This window comes from Strix aluco, chromosome 3 (assembly GCF_031877795.1).
Source record: "Strix aluco isolate bStrAlu1 chromosome 3, bStrAlu1.hap1, whole genome shotgun sequence".
Classification (NCBI taxonomy): domain Eukaryota; kingdom Metazoa; phylum Chordata; class Aves; order Strigiformes; family Strigidae; genus Strix; species Strix aluco.
In genome coordinates this window covers 122,787,426-122,807,115 of record NC_133933.1, presented here as the reverse complement: position 1 = coordinate 122,807,115, position 19,690 = coordinate 122,787,426, and the positions used below count along the sequence as shown (strand labels likewise).

The following is a 19,690-nucleotide window of genomic DNA, read 5'->3' as shown; positions in this document are numbered from 1 at the left end:
ATTGCTATCCTCTTTCCTAGTCTGAAAAGCCGAGTTGAAGAAGCTCTGAAAGGAAACCAAGTTCCAACAGCCAAAGATTTCAGAAAATTCTCACAAAATTATCAGATTTCCAAAAGAGTTTCTATACCTGGAGTTGATCCCGTCTCTGCCAAAGTAGAGGGAAATGTGGTATTTGATCCAAACAGCTATGTTCCTAAAGAGACTATGCTAAGAACCACCCTGAATGTGTATGGATTTGGCCCAAGCGATATCTTTGAGGTACAACAATAATCAAAAACTTTTGCTAGTATTCAACTGTTTGCTTTCTCATTTCTGTTTTCTTATAACAACTTTCTCTGAATAACGTATTGTTTTTACAAGCTTTGGAAGAAATCTAAAGATCACTATGCTTACAAGGGGACTTTCATTTGATCTCAATGGGCTTTAGAGCAAGCCATCCATTATGTGATGTCACTTGCCACTGACTGGATAGACGACCCTGTTGGAGTTATTAAAGGCCTCAGCTAGGGTAAAATGAACCCATCTGTAACAAATTGACTTCATGCTAATGAATCATTACTGGCACCCTGAAGTACTCATAGTAGATTTTAAGTGAGATACAGCCTATGCATAGGTTGTAAGACCTAGTATTTTGTATCTTCCCTTAATTATCATAGACTTGTAGGATACATTTTAAATGAATTGTTTGTTCCCCAGAAAGTCTGTTTGTTGTAAAGCTCCAAAGCATTGGGGAAACTGTCTCAGTTGTTGCATTGTCCTGTTCATTTCAGCTTGGCTTGGATGGAAAGGGATTTGAACCAACACTGGAAGCTTTGTTTGGAGAGAAGGGATTTTTCCCAGACACTGCAAGCAAGGCTTTGTACTGGGTTGACGGCAGAGTGCCAGAGAAGGTTTCCAAGGCACTTTTTGACTATTTTGGTTACTCCCAGGATGGCAAGCAGAATCAGGTACAGCTTGAAAACACTCTCTGCACAGCATGGCATTCCTATCTTAACACAATAATTAGAGCACTTCCCTCTTTATTGTATATGAACCTCCTCTTTTGGTAAGCTAAAATAGAAATCATAAATGCTCTTTAACAATGTTTTTGCTTAATTGTATGTGGGACAGGCCTTTGTCTGGAGATAAATTTGTAAGAAGTGCATGTGCATAATAACTGATATTAACTAACTGTTCTAGATATATGAGCTTACAGATTTCTCATAAGTCTGTTTTACTAGTTTCTGACTGAATTTTCAGGATGTCATGAAAGGAATAATGCTTAACCTTGAAAAATTGATAAAAGAATTGGGCAACAAGGAAGCTCCTGAAGGAAGAGCATATCTGAGAATCCTGGGTGAAGAACTTGGTTACATGAAACTCAACGATTTCAAATTGCTGGGAAGCATGATTTTAAAGAGTGCTAAAACTCTTCACACTATTCCCGAAATGGTATGTTTCTGATGCATCAATGTGTCTTATTAATTTGGGCTTTTTCTACAAGATTTTTTTAAGATTTAGATTGTGTTTATCGGTTATGTAAAGAATGCATATTTGATACCAGCATGAAAATAAAATTATTTAAAATAAAATATCCAGGTTTAGTCTGAAGGACTCTGAGAAACCCATGAAGATTCTTCAATAACCAAGTAGAGTCCTCCTGGAAGATGGGTGAGAGGAAGGAGAAAGGGAAGGTTCAGATCTTACTGTGTGATTGAGAAATCTACTGGAACAGTGCCCAAACTCTTAGTGTTGGCCTTATGTTATACTGCTAAATTTCTAATTATGAAAACATACATTAATATTAAGCAATAATTTATCATGTTAGTAAGAAAAGAGCATGTAGTTTAGGAATATTTGGTAAAACCCTTCTTTCACTGAAGTAAAAATCCACTTTGACATTGACTTTGGGGAAGCCAGCATGTTACAAGTTCTCTGAACCAATTCACCTTTCTATGTGTATGTCAAAGTAGATGATCTGTGTGTATCAAGGCAGGTGATAAAATCTAGTATTCATTTAAAGCTGAGATTTTGATAAAAAGTCTTTAGTACATTTTTTGAAGGAATCTACAGGAGGAATGTGTAGAAATTAGATTCTGTACTCTATATGAAATAAATTTTTGCATTATACAGTTACAATCGTTCCGTGATCAATTTTTAAAGTACGAAAGGTACGTATTCCAAAGTGTAGATTTGTTAGTGTTCATTTCCTTGTTTGATTCACAGATTGCACAAGCCATCTCAAAAGGTGTTGACAGGGATTTATTTGTCCACTACATGTTCATGGACAATGAGTTTGAGCTCCCAACTGGAGCAGGTTTGCAACTGAAGTTTGCCTTGTCTGGAATAGCAACACCTGGGGCCAAAGTAGCTGTGAAGCTTCATCAAAAAAGCGTAAGTCTCAACAGCTGTTTATATTTTGTCTCCTCCTAATAATCTACAATCTCATTTAGGGATAAAACTGTAACACCAGAAAAATTTTAAATACTCTCAAAATTTAATAAACAACTTATTTGTCAGAGGTCTCCAGTTCATTTATGGTTGACATTTATATTAAAGTAAGAAGTAATACATATAATAAATTAAGTATGATACATAATGAATTTTATTAATTAAAAGTATTTTAATCACCCTTTCAAAAATAATCCTTTTAATCTCTGTTTATTTCTGTCTCCCTGCTCTCAAAATGAGAATAATACAAAAGCTACAGCATGTGAATTTGCTGTTCAAACTAAACAGTTAATAAAAAATTTTGATGTGGCCAATTTAAAGTGAAAATTTTGATTTTCAGTTAAAAGAAATATTGAAAATTGAGTTAAATGAATTTTTTTATCTGAAAGGAAACATTGTAAAATTGTAACAATTAAAGAACATGTGACACAAAATTAATTATCCGGTTAAAATTTATAAATAAATAAATATTGCTGTTTATTTTTATAGTTTTAATAACTATTTTCCTCTAATTTAGTCAATATTTTATATAAATTTCTCAATAGTTTCAGTTCACCGGAACTTTAAGTTTTCCACCATATACATGATTTAAGTAAAAATTTAAAAAAAGTTCTCAAATTTAATACTGGTTTCCTTTTAGTTACCTTTTGGAATCTTTTCCAGAATTTTGCATTCTGTCCCTTCTTTGTATAATGGCCAAACCAAAAGCTTGAAAATAAGCTGTTTTCTGTTTAGAGAAATTAAAATCTTGGATCCATTTCTTTTTTGTCAAACAGTTTGCTCATTGTTTTTGAAAACTGCTTTTTTTTTTACAATGGAAAATTGGCTCTTGTCTTCAGATTTAAAAATACATGCAAGTAGCTCCATGTACAAAATCCTTCTGAAGCATGAGTATTTTTACATTAAAGTAGGTAAGGTTCCTTGGTGTTATCATCTTGCTGTATTTGTTACATTACAGTTACCACCTATATGGTCCCCCCGCTTATGTGACTCGGGAATCAAATTTTCTGAAGAGCAAAATCAATTATATAAAACCTACTTCTAGATTATCAAGAGTATTATATTTGTTTTATAAAACCAGTAAGAACTGTATTAGACAAATAAATACACGATTTTGTTTTTATTAAATAGATGCAAGCAGAACTCATTGCTAAACCTTCAGTTGCAATTGAGTTTGTAACACACCTGGGAATAAACATGCCTGAATTTGCTAGAAGTGGTGTGGAGATGAATTCTAATATATTCCATGAGTCTGGAATTGAAGCACATGTTAGTATGAAAGCTGGACAGCTGAAATTCAGCATTCCTGCTCCGAAGGCTCCAACAAAGCTCCTCAGTATCAGGTAATGAAAACTGAATGAGAACTTTCAAAGCTGTGTTCTTCCCATCTCTTCTTGGTTTTTATTGTGATGAAATTGAGAGGCTAGGGCAGGCATGGAGACATTTTCTGTTCAGAAAAATCCCAGGGACTGTAAAACTGGGATAACTTCTTTTGTAAGATAAGTGACAACTGGGAGTCATGGTTTACAGATTCTTTAATTTGTCACTATTTTCAGAAATTTTCAACAAGACTCTAACTATTTATATTTTTTTTGTTTTCTTTCACATAAAATTATTATAATAGCAATGCCTATTTTTAGATTTAATTTAAATGAAGTACATTAATTTTAGAGAGGGCTCAATACACATAATTATAAATAATAATACTTATAATAATAAACAAATTGATCATTTAACCACCAAATGTTATTTCATTAAACCCTTACTTTAATAAGTGATTTTTATTCAGAAAATAACCTTGTTAATAAGACAATGTCTGAACACCTGCCCTGGGAAAAATAACTCTTTTTTCTGTTCCAGCAATACGCTGCATTTGGTGTCTCCAGCCAAAACTGAAGAGATTCCACCTCTGATCGAGAACCAAGAAAGCTGGACTTCTTGCAAGCCTTTCATTGCTGGTCTAAATTTCTGCACCAAATTATTGTACTCTAATGCCAGTGCCACAGAGGCAGCTCCATATTATCCCTTGACTGGAGAATCCAGGTAAGTCATATCAGCTTTAACTGTGTTTATTTTGCGATAAATAACCTTCTCTCCTAGGGCTTAGTATCTACAGTACCCTCTTACATAAAGCTTACATTCAGAAAAGCGGGAGCAGCTCAGAAGGAGACCTATTGAGAACTGTATGATTTCTTCTCTTTGTGGTCATGACAAAATAGTTATTTAGAAGATATTTGTTTTTCCTTTAGATTTGAAGTTGAAATAGTGTCCACAGGTGAAGTGAAGGAATACTCTGCAAGTGCAAACTATGACCTGCAGAGAGAGGGAAATGACCTGATAGACACCTTAAAGTTTGCTGTCCAGGCAGAAGGTAAGAGTCTGAAAAAATAATATGGTTTAGCTCAGTTTTAAACTGTGTCATTTAATGGGAAAAAAGATTTGTATGAGTAAAACATACTAGAATTCTTCACAGTATAAAACAGAATACCATTTTCACACCCAAACAGGCCAGCACTTTACTCCATTGCATTTCATGTGTGCAAACCCAGTGCAAGATTTTCATGATCAGAGGCTGATTTTGTATCCTAAAAATGCTTCCCCACAATTTAAATAAAAGTGTGATGTTAGTGAATGGAAGCAAGGAAGAGGAGAAGTTAGTGGGTTCTATATAAGCAAGAGAAAAATACCATTTCTGATGAAATATGGAAGTAAAGCATACAAATCAAGAAGGAACTGCATAAAGAGCAAATTTTTCAAAGAGACAATCTATAGGATAGCAAGTTTAGGTAACAAAAACAGTGACGGGATTAGTGGATCAGCCCGTGATATGTTCAGAAGATGAGGAGAAAAAAAATGACCCAGTTTCTGATTGAGACTCATCAAAGGTTGCATTAGATCTTCAGGGTGATGTAATTTCCAGTTGATCCTTTTTTAAGTCTCCTTTTAAGAAAAGTCCAAACAAGTTCCATAGTGGCAAATAACCAAAGTACATTTTATTTTCCAGGTGTAAAGCAGCATGAGGCCACATTGACCTTCAGGTACAACAGAGACAGAAAGATTTTGGCCAGTGATGTCCACATTCCAGATGTTGATGTTGACTTTGGTACAAACTTCAGAATTACTGATGAATCCATTCCTGGGAAGAAAGCATATACCTTTGTCTTAGACTTCAACAACAAGAAGATTTCTGAAGTTACTCTTACTGGCCAGATAAGGTAACTCAGAAAATGACTTTGACTTTTACAGATACCTTTGAATAAGATAGCTGAAGGTTTTATTGACGGCAGAAAATTTTGGGAAATATCCCATTTTGGAGAAATTGCTTACATGTAGAGACATATAAAAACCCTTGAAGAAGTTTATTTGCAATCCGTCATGTATACATCAAATAAATACATCTCATACACCAACTGATCTTTCCTACTATATGTATATACATCATTTGTATTACAAGTTCCTTGAGCTAGTTCTTCCATGTTTGCCCACACATGACTACAAGAATGACATTGTACTACTGTTATTGCAGGTGTGATAATACAAGGATATAAACAAGGCAAGGTTTGTTCAGAGAGGTATTCTCTTTTACTGGATATGTTTGGCTCTAAAAAAAGTTATTACATCTCCCCATGAAGAAGTCTAATGGCACTCAATAAGCAACCAAACCAAAAATAACTGAGAGCTTCCTGTAAAAATTCCCACGCTTCATGATGAGAATATTTCCGGGAACATCTACAGGGGAGCTAACAAAAATGTTCAGCCTGCCAGGGTTTCTAAAATTGTCTGCCTCACAAGTCCATAGTGAAATGAGCTGATCACATTCTTTAATAAACCTCAATCTTCCATGGAATTCTGTGATCTTGATGGTGCCCCAGGGAGTCTTTGTCTTTGCTGTTCATGCAGAATTGCCTCTGATATCAGTGGGAGCTTTGGACAGATGTCAGGGACCTCAATTCGCTTTCATTTGCACTAACATAATATTAGAAGTTTGCTCAAGTCAACAAAGTTACAGAGATATAAAATAAATGTGAATAAAGGAAAATGAAGCCCAGTGGCATAATATATTTTGTTAAGTGTTTTGTTTCTATGTGGTTTGTGGCCACAGCCTGTATCCTTAGTAGAGAATTCAGCTTGAGTAAGGAGTTCAGAATTTGGTTCAGGTACAACTCTACCAAGACAGGTACATATTTGCATCCATTTCAGTGTTATTAAATTAATATGGAATTATTATTGTGTGTATCTGCACAGTAGCATTATAATAATTTACCATAGATATCCCAAAGTATCTAGCAGAATCTGAAAACATTCATTGAGTTGGAACAGAGTATACAAGTTTGATTCAATATGGTTCTTTATAACACCTATTATGCCTTTACTACAGATTTAAATGCTGAAATTACTCCTGAAACATAAATGAAAAAGTAGGGTGAAATTTTTAATGTTCACATTTACTTTTTGCTTTCACAGATATGCTGGAATGGAAGAGACAATGTTAAGAGGCACCATTTCTATTCCTCGCCTGCAAACCGAACTTAGAACTGAAGCATTGGTTAATTATTCACCAACAAAAGGATATCTTCAGATAAGTTCAGCTGCAACAACTCATGGAAACTCAATTTCAGAAAGAGTTCTTCTCAGATACGGTAGGGGCAAAAACATGATCCACGTGTACAACCTATAAATGTAAACATCTTTTTACATTAGTTTATAGTATATCCTTAAATAGAATAACAATATTACTGATTTTACCCTTTTCTTTTAAATTAATGATTTTCAGATTCGGAGAAAGTTGAGCTAGAGTGGAATTCAGGTGCCAGTGCTGCTGTGAAAAAAATGACTTCTGGCTTCCCAGTTGACTTTTCAGACTACCCAAAAACTTTAGAGAAGCATGCCAATGAACTGCTGGATCGGAAAGTGGCTCATACAGATATGACACTGCGACATATTGTGTCACAATTTATCGTGGTATGTTTCAACCTACAGTAGATATTACAGCTTGACCACATAGCCCTGGTGAATTCTCGACTTCCCCATGGAAGCCAAAATGGGAACTATTTGTAAAAGCACTCATCAGATTGAATAAAATGGATATTTCCGACTTTGATCGAACCAGTTACTTTATCAGATGCCTAGGGCTCAGTATGTGAATAGTTACAATGACTTTCAGATAACTTACTGGGAAGTCCTAAAACTTGTTATTTACATTGAAAAACTTGTCTCCTCATTGCAGGCAACCAACAACTGGCTGCAAAAGGCATCAAAAGATGTCCCCTATGCCCAGACTCTGCAAGACAAACTAAGTGGACTGCAGGAACTGAACATTCAGAAGATTAACCTGCCTGTTATCACCATTCCTGAAGAACTTTTCCTGAAAAGGTAGGGAGAGAAACTAGGATAGTCACGTAGGAAACTGAAAATAGATATTTGTTCATATTTTTGTGTTATTTTACTTTGTTTTATGAAACAATGCAGAATTGCTGTAAACATTAGCATAAAATTAGAATCATAACAGAGAATTTTAAGACCAGAGAGATGAAATTATATGGAGGAAATGATGCATGTCTTTAACACAGATTAGACTTTACAGCAGTCACTCCTGCAGGATATAAGTATATCCTGAAGTATTGTGTTATATAGTGATGAGAACTGAACAAAAATCATAGAATGGTTTGGGTTGAAAGGGACCTTAAAGATCATCTAGTTCCAATCCCCCTGACATGGGCAGGGACACCTTCTGCTAGATCAGGTTTCTCAAAGCCCCATCCAACCTGGCCTTGAACACTTCCAGGGAGGAGGCAACCACAACCTCTCTGGGCAACCGCTTCCAGTGTCTCACCACCCTTGTAGTGAAGAATTTCTTCCTTTTATCTAATCTAAATGTATCATCTACCCTCTTTCAGTTTAAAGCATTCAGTAAAATACAATACAATAAAATACAGCACTCAACAATCTTTATTCTAAGCTACAGAACTAATGAAGCCAGGTTTCTTATAGATTTGTGTCCTGCATCCCTACAGATCCTTTGTCTTTGGCCATAACCCTCGTATCTTTACTTTTTCCTGTGCAGTCCTATTGAGCTGTTCTTCCCATTCCCCTACACATACTGGTTGACCTCCACCAATATGGTACCCTGACCTCTTCCCAGGTCTGACTCCATCTGTCACTTGCTCACAGGCAACACATGCCATGGTTGTACACATAGGGACTGGATGCTTGCACTAGTTTGGGCCCACCTCCTCCACCTAATAGAGAGTTTCACAAGACTTGGATGAATGTAATTACCCTTGAGGCTTTTACCCTTCTGTCAAATTTGACAGAAATCACCCAACATGTTAAAAATTTATAAAAAGTAGGGTTTGACAAACAAAAAGAGAGACTGGAAGGCAGATAAATAGTACATTTCTTCTGTTTCTAGGAAATTAGACTGTAAATCAGCCAGAGTGGATCTAGACTTTAAAATGCTCATGCACCTGCCAGGATCTGCTCTCATTACAGTTCCTAGCACATACTGTTCTTGTCATTTACTGTTCATATCACATTGCTGCTCTGCCTGTGCATAAGAATTCAAGGAACAATGTTACTTGGTAGTATCTTCAGAGTACACCCACAGCTACCACTGTGATAAATAGAAACATGTCTATATTTTCCCATGAGCTAGGGAAATATTTATGGCTGAAATGAATGTAAAGAACAACAGAAGCTAGTATAGGATTGGATTACAAAAACAGATGGAGAACAGTCTTGCATTTTACCTTTCAGCGCTGTTTTTGCATGTATTATCTTTCACTGTAGTAATATGAAACTGTATGTTAACAACACACATCTCTATTGTTTCCATTGTGTTCCTAAGCTAAGTATAAGCAAGGAAAAAACTGTTTTTTCTCCTATGTTCTTATTAGCAGTGTACATTATTGTAATAATAATAGTAATTTCTACTGCTCTGTGATGTTGCTTTTTTAACCATTTGATGTAAAGGAACAAATTTCAAAAATGTTTTCTTAATTTTCATCTTAGGATGTAGCTCTAAGTGTAAAAAAGAAGATTTTGTAATATAAAAGACCAGTTACACAAACAAGAAAAGCATCTTTGCCAGCTTATTGTTCATGCACAAATTAAGGACGGGTTTCCTCCTGTTTTGCCTTTTCATAATTACACTTTTTCCCCACAAGCTTTCCAGCTGACGATCCATTTTTGCTAGTCCTAGCTCCTGGTCAAATGGTTAGATTTGTATTTATATTTATTCAGAATAAAATAAATGCTGAATATTGGGATGAAACTTTCGAAATGCTTATGGTCAGAAAGATAAATTCTTTATAATTTAGGTTCTTACAACTTCTAATGCTAGTAAGACTTTTCATGCATTTCTATAAGAATACATGACTTTTTTTAAGAAGAATATAATCGCCTTTTTCTGGTACTCAGCATGCCACATTGCACAAGTGTAGCAGTTTTGGAAGCATTTTTTTCCTATATGTCATCTATTTTCATTCAAATTCCTTCATTTTGAAGATCATTTTCATGCCAATACATCTTTTCATCAACGTTCATAAAGCAGATTTGGATTCTCAGAGTAGAAAATCAAATGCAAGATTCATAACAGTTGTGTATTTAGCCCCTTGAATGACAATCTCCACCTGTGAACTGTTACTTAATTCTGAACAAAGAATCAGGAACCGTTGAATTCTAATGCATGGTCTTACAGAAAGAATGTATTTCTGGACTACTTGACCTAGGAGTCTCCCTGATTGTGAAATAAGGGGAAAAACATTGACAGAATTCACTGACGCCAGTAGTGCTTTCAGTAAATTCTGATAGATAAGTGCTTAAAAAATACTGATAATAATAGATCATCATTACATTTCTCTCTAAACCTAAAGTCATTGACATTGATATAAACATGTAAGTTCAGTATCATGGGAATAGTATGAATCATGGAAATTTATGTATATGCTTCATGCATGGAGTTACAATTTCTAATAGAGTCACTTTTTTTTTCTAGTGAAGGCCGGATCAGATACAGCTTAAATAAGAACAGTTTTCTAATTAATATCCCATTGCCATTTGGTGGAAGATCATCCCATGACATAAGGGTGCCACAGAGTGTTAAAACACCTCCTCTAGTAATGGAGTCAATGGGAATAAGTGTGCCGTCTCAGGAATACAGAATCCCAACGTTTACTGTTCCAGAATCCTATCCTCTTCGTGTGCCTTTACTTGGCACTTTAGAGATCTCTGCTAATGTGTACAGCAACTATTACAACTGGACAGCAGCGTACACTTTGGCTAATAGCACCACAGAGAAAGCATCCAGCATAAGAACTACTTATACCACGAACGCTGATTCAGTTTTTGAGCTACTTTCCTACAGTGTGAAAGGTAAGAATGTGTGCTAAATACTGCAATGTTGGCAAAACTATTTTAATTACTTTATTTTCCATGTATCAGGTACAGCATATTCATTTTCCTGCTGCTTATTTAAAGAAAAATGTTGTATAATCTCAAATCACTTTCTCTTTGTTTTTAGAGATATTATGTGAGTCTGTCTATTCAGGCACTAAATGTGAAGTCAGTTTAATTCAATAAAGACTTTTTAGGTCCATATTTTCCTATATATTCCCCACTAAAGAAAGAGTCCTTCAAACCTGAAGGCGTTATTCTGTAAACACTTGTGCATTTGACAAGTCAAGTGTTTTCAAAATTAGGTGTGCAGGTGTATGTGTAGGTATGCCCACAGTTTATTTCTCACTCTATTTTTATAGATATATAATTTTAAAATCATTTATATATGTCCATATACTTCCATAATTACATAGCAGTTATCCCGGACTCAGACTGGATAGGTTTTAAGACTGCTATTTTTAAATTAGTTCCTCTAAAATTGCAGTTTGAGTTCTCAAGTTCCAAAAGAACAAACTAACTTTAGTCTTTTCTAAACTCCCCACCATAAATGAAGCATGATAAAGAAAAAATTAAAAGCCAGGAATGTTAGATACGGGTTATTCTTGAGAGTCCATCTTCATAAAGTTTAAATAATTACATAACTTTATGTCATTTCACATAATTATATTTAGTAATGTAGAGATTTAATTTATTCATAGTTCAAAATTTTAGCCCCAAATATCAAAACAATAACAATTTTTACAGAAATAATCAGGATTTACCAAAACATTTTGGCATTTAAAACAAAATGATGTAATAACAGTAATTGTAATTCAAGCAGTAACATAAAAACTTAGTGGCATCAAAGTCTTAAAGGTAAAAATGTATAAATTACATTGTTAGCTTTTGTCTCCTTTTTCCTATTTCAGGTTCTGGAGAAGCATCATATAATAGAAATGGATTCACCTGTGCGTATGAAAATCACCTAAAGCACAGACTCTTAACATCAGTTTTTAAGTTGTCCAGGACAAAGAGTTATGAACCTAGTCCAGTTGCAAACTACACCATATCACTTACGGCATCTAGTACTCTGGGTCCTCAGTTTTCATTTTCTGGTGACATTGTTTCTGAAAAGACAAATAATGTGAATATCAATAATGTCAGGATGGAAGGGCAGCTGGAAGTGGCTTCTGTCTTTGCAAGAAGCATTTACACTCTGTCAAGCTCATACAATGAAAAGAGACGGGTTCTAGAAGGAAAATCAAATCTGAAGTTGGATTCTTCTTACCTTCAGGCTACCAATCAGATATCTGGCAGATACAATGATGATTTAGTTTCCATTACTTCCATTTCTGATGTACAAAGTGGACTATTAAAGAACACAGCTTCACTGAAATATGAAAACAGCCAGCTGAAAATGACATCTGAAACCAATGGGAGGTATCGACATATTGCAGGTGTCAATAAGCTTGAATTAATTCTGTCAAAGAAGATGGCAGCACTTCGATCTGAGTACCAAGCCACTTACAAACAAACCCAGTATTATGCCTTGTTTGCAGGTTCTCTCAATTCCCAGGATCTTGTTTTCAACACTGATATCTCTATGACTGATCAAAAAAATCGAGCTGCACATAAGTCATCACTCAATGTAAATCAGTATGGTCTAGCCAGCAGCGCAACCACAAATGTGCAGTTTAGTCCATTGACAATGCAGAGTGAAATGAATGCCAAACTTGATACTGCTGGAGGCTCCATGTCGCTGTCCTCTTCTGGGCGCTACGGTAAAAGCAATGCAAAATTCAATCTAGGTGGAAGAGTGAGCCTAACGGAAATAACACTGGGAAGTGAATATCAGAGTACAGTTCTAGGTACGGACAGCAAACATGTTTTAAACTTCAGAATTAATAGAGAAGGGCTCAAGTTTTCAAATAATTTGCAAGGATCATTCAAAGAGATTAAGTTGGAGTACACCAATGACTTGAATATTCCTGGTTTGTCCTTAACATTTGCTTCAAAGTTAGACAACAGCTTCAGCTTTGACAAGTTCCACAAGCATGTTTTTGACCTACAACTGCAGCCTAGCTCACTTACAGCTAAACTGAGCAATAATATTAAATACACTAAAACAGAAGTGATCAACAAAGCAGAACTGCTTCTCGAGCCTCTGAAGCTGAACTTGGGTGGCAATGTCAGAGGAGCCTATGGAGCAGATGAAATAAGGCATACCTACACCATTACGTATGCTGATCTAGCTGCAAACTTTAAAACAGATACAGTTGCAAATGTTCAAGGCGCAGCAGTGAGTCACAGAGTTAATCTGAATGTGGCAGGGCTTGCTTCCTCAGTTACTATGAACACAAACTGTGATTCCAAATCTCTCCGTTTCAGCAATGTTGTGCGTTCCACTATGGCCCCATTTGCTCTCACTGCTGACATACATACCAATGGTAACGGAAAGCTGGTTGCTATGGGTGAACACACAGGAGACCTTTACAGCAAATTCCTGTTTAAAGCAGAGCCTCTTGCTTTCACTTTCTCCCATGATTACAGAGGATCTACCAGTCACAGCTTGAAGTCTAGAGGACGATACACTACCCTGCTTGATAACAAAGTTCATATGCTTTTTACTCCATCAGAGCAGTCAAGTGCTTGGAAGTTGAAAAGTCAGATAAACAATAATGTATATTCACAAGATCTCAGTGCTTACAATGATGCAGAAAAGACCGGTGTGGAACTTAGTGGAAGAGCTCTAGCAGATCTCTCTGTAATGGATACATCAGTCATACTACCATTCATATCTGAAGAAGTTAATTTAATTGATGTATTTGGCCTCAGGGACAGTGTGTCAGAGCCTCAAGAATTCAGCATCTCTGGGTCTGTGAAGTATGACAAAAATAAAGATATGCATGTTATTAACCTACCATTCTTGGAACATTTGCCAGTTTACTTTGAACAAATCAGAAGCACCATTCTATCCACACTGCAGGCCATACAAAGTTACCTGAAGAACATTAACATAGAACAACATATGAGAAAATACAAGGCAACTTTGGATAAACTCCCACAGCACATTAATGATTACATGAACAAATTAGATATGAAAGGCAGAGTTAGCAGCATAAAAAATAATTTGGTTGCTTTCACAAAGGACTACAAAATAACATCTGATGATCTCCAAATTATGCTGGAAAAAGCCATGGACAATCTTCAAGAAATACTGTCTCAGCTGAAGGTCTATCTGATACAAATTGAGCAATACATCAAAGATCATTATGAGCAGTATGACATTAAAACACTCATTGCACAGCTTCTAGACCAAATAGTTGAAACAATGACAGCTCTAGATAACAAATATAAGATAAGATTGACTGCAGTTGACACTATTCAAAAATTGCAATTTTTTTTTCAGCAGTATTATCCTAGCAAAATCGGAAGCAGCACTTTGGCTTGGATTAAAAATGTAGATGATGAGTACAGGATTACAGCTAGGATACAGGAAAACCTAGAACAGCTCAAGATTCAGATTCAGAATATTGATGTCAGACGCATTGCAGAAAATTTGAAACAGCAGATTAAAATATTTGATGCTAAAGAAGTTTTAGAAAAATTGAAGCATTCGTTGCCAATTGAAAAAATTAATGAAGTTCTTGAACAAATCAAAGACTTTATTCTAAACTGGATAGAGGAGTATGAAGTGTCTGAGAAGATCAATGCTTTCCAACGTCATATGCACCAACTGATTGTAAAATATGAAATTGATAAGCAGGTATATTTTTTAATGGACAGAATGATAGAACTGCTTAACCAGTACAGAATAAAAGAAACTGTCCAGAAACTGACCACCTACCTGAAAAATATTGATGTGAAGTCATGCTTTGATAAAGTTGTTGCTTTTATTGATGATGCTGTCAAGAAAGTGCAAACCTTTGATTATGAAATGATGATAAAGGAAGTCAACAAGTTCCTTGACATGGTTATTAAAAAGCTCAAGTCTTTTGACTATAACCAGTTTGTTGATGACACAAATAACAAAATTCGAGAAGTGACCCAGAAAATAAATGAGGAACTCAGAAATCTAGAACTTCCACAGAAAGCAGAAGCACTGAAACAGTATATGAGAGATTTTAGAGCTGTGATTTCAAAATACATGGAACAACTAGGGGACACCAAGCTTGCTGCAATAATTAACTGGTTCAAGGAGCTCATAAACTCAACAACATTTGCTAATCTGAAAGCCAAGGTGAATGAACATCTGGAAGACCTGCGAGAGAGGATTTCTGAAATGGATATTTCCCAGGAATTCCAGTGGTATCTTCAGAAGATAAGCCAATTCTACAGTTCTGTTGTCATATACATTTCTGACCAGTGGAACATAACTTTTAAGAAAATCATTGCTTTGGCTGAAGAGTATGATCTAAAAAATTGGGCTGAAAATTTAGACCAGTTTGTTGAAACAGGATTTAAAGTCCCTGAAATCACAACTGTTATATTCACTATACCTGCCTTTGAGGTTAGTCTCCGAAGTCTTCGGGAAGCAACATTTCAAACACCAGACTTCATTGTTCCACTGACTGATCTGCATATCCCCTCCTATGAGATAAATATTAAGAGACTAAAGGACATAAAAATCCCAGTTAAATTTACTACGCCAGAATTTATAGTTCTAAATACCTTTAAAGTTCCTTCCTATACAATTGACTTGAATGAGATTAAACTGCAGATTGTGAGAGCAATAGACAAACTCATGTCTGGTGAATTTCAGTTGCCAGCAATTGATTTGTATTTTAAAGATCTGAAGATGAGAGAGATGCCTTTTTCCGACATTTCTTTCCCAGAAATACAAATGCCTCAGTTTCAAATACCAGAATTAGTGGTTCCAAAACTAAATCTAAATGAGCTCCAGATTCCTAACATGAAGATACCAGAGTTCCAGCTTCCACGTATCCCACATACTGTGACTGTCCCTACATTTGGCAAATTGTCTGGTGCTTTCAGAGTCACCTCTCCATTCTTTACACTGTCTGCACATGCTGAGGTCCATAATACTACAACATCTGCAAACAGTCCAGAATTTGTGACTTCCCTTTCAGCTCGAACAACGTCCAAATTAGACTTCCTAGTTCTTAGTGTTATTGCAGATTCACGTCTCTTGGCCCCTGAGATGAAGCAGCTGAACCTTAAAAATTCCCTGAAGGTCAACCACAGGTTCCTTAAAGTTGATCACGCCAATGAAGTGGTATTTTTAGGGACTTCAGTAGAAGGTGAAGCTGAAACTAGAGCAAACTTATATACAACAAAAAATTCAGTAGAACTACAGAATAATTTAATGGTCAAGCTGCAAAGAAAAATTTGGATGCAGAGTGGAACAGCATATTCTCACAGACTGAATATTCCACAAGCTGATTTCTCCAGCCAGGCTGATCTGGTCAATAATATGACAACAGAGGTAGAAGCAGGACACATATCATTTACCTCCACTGGTAAAGGAAACTGGAAATGGGCTTCTCCTAATTTGTCTGATGAAGGCAGTCTGGATTCACATGCCACTTTCAGGGTTGAGGGCCCCATTATTACATTTTCTGCCAACAACAGAATAAATGATAAGTACCTGAAAGTCAACCAAGCTATGAGATATGAATGTGGTTTCCTAAATTATGCAACGCTTCAGATTCAGTCTGAAATTGAGTCACAGCGTGTGGGACGTAGCATTCTGAATGTAAAAGGCACAGGACAGCTTGGAGGAATGAAAGTAGAATTTACAGGCTCTCACAATGCTCGGCTCAATGGACGGATTACTGGAACTGTAAATAATGAAGTTTCCTTCTTGGCACAGCCTTTTGAAATTCGTCTATTAACAAACAATGATGGAAATGTGAAAATCAGCTTCCCAATGAAACTGACTGGCAAAATTGACTTCCTGAATAACTATGGTTTTGCACTCAGTTCCTCTGTTCAGCAGGTCAGCTGGCAAGCCACTGGCAGGTTTAATCAGTACAGATATTCCCATAATATGTCTGCTGGCAACAGTGATGACAGAATTGAAGCTCATGTCGAAATGAATGGAGATGCCAACCTGGACTTCTTAAATATTCCTCTAACTGTTCCTCAGCTTCAGGTTCCCTACACTGGAATCAAAACTCCGCAGCTAAAAGATTATTCACTGTGGGAACAGGTAGGCCTGAAAGATTTATTGAAGACAACAAGACAATCCTTTGATTTAAATTTGAATGCTCAGTATGAGAAAAACAAAGACATGCATGTAATCCCACTTCCTTTAGCAACAGTGCATGAAGCACTTAATAAATACATCACTTTCTTCAACAAGCATTTTGAGAGAGGAAGAAACACTGCTTTAGATTTTCTCACAAAGTCATATAATGAAGCCAAAACAAAATTTGACAAATATAAAATACAGACATCACTGAACAAATTACCACGGACCTTCAGGATTCCAGGATACACTATTCCAATTGTGAATATTGAGGTTTCTCCTTTTACTGCTGAGATGCCAGCCTTTGGTTACATGCTCCCGAAAGAAATAAGCACAACAGGATTCACAGTCCCATTTGTTGGCTTTTCAGTACCATCTTACACACTAGTCTTACCTTCTCTGGAGCTTCCAGTCCTTCACGTCCCACAGGATCTACGCACTCTAAAGCTTCCTAGATTCAAAATCAACAGCCCATCAAACCACATCTTAATTCCTGCCATGGGAAACATTACTTACGACTTCTCATTTAAATCCAGTGTGATCACTTTAACTGCAAATGCCGGCCTGTTCAATCAGTCAGATATTGCTGGGCAACTCAGTGTCTCGTCCTCTTCTGTCATTGATGCACTGCAATTTAAGCTGGATGGTTCAACAAGTTTGACAAGAAAAAGGGGGTTGAAGCTGGCCACAGCATTGTCCCTGAGTAATAATAAATTTCTAGGAGGAAATCATGACAGCACTATTAGTCTTACAAAGAGGAACATGGAAGCTTCTGTAGCAACAAATGCAGAAATCAACACACCGGTTTTAAAAATGAATTTCAGCCAAGAACTTTCCGGAAATACTAAGTCTAAACCCACTCTTTCCTCAGGGCTAAAATTAATCTATGATTTTAATACTCCTAAATATGGCACCAGTGCTAAGGGAGGAATTGCTCACAAACTTGCTTTAGAGAGCCTTACATCTTACATATCAGTAGAAACTTCTACAAATGGGGATATTGATGGAGTATTTTACACTGGAAATGCATTTTCTGGAAGTCTAGACCATGAGGCAAACACCTATCTGAATGCTAATGGAGCTCGGTCATCTCTCAAGCTTGAGGCCCACTCCAAAGCAGATGGCCTCTGGAACAGTGAAATGAAAGAAATACTTGCAGTTGAAGCATCTACCCATCGTGTTTATGCAGTCTGGGAGCACAACGGGAAGAACTATGCACGATATACACCTCTTTTCACAACAACTGGGGCTCAGAGATGCAAAGCAACCTTAGAGCTGGCCCCTTGGGCTATATCAGCTGATCTTCAGATTCAAGCCACTCAGCCAAATTCCTTCCTGGACACAGCCTCAATTAATCAAGTTGTCATAGTGAAAATCAGTACTGCAAACCAGAAAGTTGGCTGGAAGGGTGAAGGCCAAATTCAGTCATTATCTCTCAGTCATGATATGCAGTTATCAAATGAAAACTCAAAGGCAAAGTTTGATATTTCTGGATCTTTGGAAGGATACGTGGACTTCCTCAAAAACATAAAGTGTCCCATTTCTGAGAAGAGCTTATGGGATATCTTGAAGTTGGACGTCACTACCAGTGCTGACAGAAAACAGTACTTAAATGGTTCAGCATCACTTGTATACACAAAGAGTGATGATGGTTACTTTTTCCCCATACCTGTGAATAAGCTGACCGATGGTTTCACTTTCAGTATTCCTGAGTTACACCTAAAAGCTCCAAGCCCTGTTCTCAGCACTCCAGAGTTCAGAGTTCCTTTCACCACTCTCCAGGTCCCAGCATACACTATCGACTTGCGCAACATAAAAATTCCACAGACGCTAAACACAATACCATTTGATGTCAATTTACCCACACTGCCAAAATTAAGATTCCCCAAAGTGGATGTAGGAGCCAATTATATTACGCTGGAAGAATATAAAGTACCATATTTTGAGGTGACAATACCTGAATACCAAATAACTGTGTCTCAATTCACTCTTCCAAAGAGTATCTCTCTTGGCAGTTTCCACCTAGATCTGGATGAAGTAGCTAATAAGATTGCAGATTTTGATCTGCCTACAATTACAATTCCTGAACAGAAAATTGAGATTGCGCCTCTCAAAATATCCTTGCCTGCTGGAATTTACATCCCATCATTTGGTGCCCTGACTGGATCTTTCAAAGTTGCTTCCCCTTTGTACAATGTCACCTGGAGAACGGACTTAACAAACAAAAAGGACTCTTTTGAACAGTCCATTGACTCTACCTGCAGCTCAACATTGCAGTTCCTGGAATATGACTTGAGTGGTAAGACATTGAAATTCTGTACACCACAATTTTGGGGGAAATACTGTATGCTGGGTTTTTTTCAGATTTTTTTTCCCCAGGACTTTGCATATGTCTATTTAGCAGTGACATTAAATTATACTTCTTTTATCATCAGCAGCATTTTTTCATAAATTATTATCAGAGTCTCAGTTGATCACCCTGAAGGCTAATGACTAGCTGTATGTATAAGTAATGGCATATTGTGAAAAAAATGGAAAAGCTCTCTTTTCTGTGTAGCCGTTTCTTACTTTAAATTGTGAACAACATAACATTCCCCTGTTACTTATGATAATACATGTAAAGGAGAGAAGGCAGGCTGACTTTTTATCTGATTCAATTCAGATAAAGAAATA

At 36.4% G+C, this 19,690-nt stretch overlaps 1 protein-coding gene across 1 annotated transcript in view; it reads left to right on the top strand.

Annotated features, from left to right (window-relative positions):
- Positions 1 to 19,690, top strand: part of APOB (apolipoprotein B) — a 38,028-nt gene that overhangs the window by 12,807 nt on the left and 5,531 nt on the right. Inside the window, exons 14-26 of the mRNA XM_074820135.1 lie at positions 21 to 258; positions 771 to 947; positions 1,240 to 1,431; positions 2,206 to 2,373; positions 3,562 to 3,773; positions 4,291 to 4,473; positions 4,680 to 4,801; positions 5,435 to 5,645; positions 6,895 to 7,070; positions 7,205 to 7,392; positions 7,658 to 7,803; positions 10,427 to 10,803; positions 11,736 to 19,316. Of these exons, the coding sequence (XP_074676236.1) occupies positions 21 to 258; positions 771 to 947; positions 1,240 to 1,431; positions 2,206 to 2,373; positions 3,562 to 3,773; positions 4,291 to 4,473; positions 4,680 to 4,801; positions 5,435 to 5,645; positions 6,895 to 7,070; positions 7,205 to 7,392; positions 7,658 to 7,803; positions 10,427 to 10,803; positions 11,736 to 19,316 (9,971 nt within the window). The remainder of the gene's footprint in view (positions 1 to 20; positions 259 to 770; positions 948 to 1,239; positions 1,432 to 2,205; positions 2,374 to 3,561; positions 3,774 to 4,290; positions 4,474 to 4,679; positions 4,802 to 5,434; positions 5,646 to 6,894; positions 7,071 to 7,204; positions 7,393 to 7,657; positions 7,804 to 10,426; positions 10,804 to 11,735; positions 19,317 to 19,690) is intronic.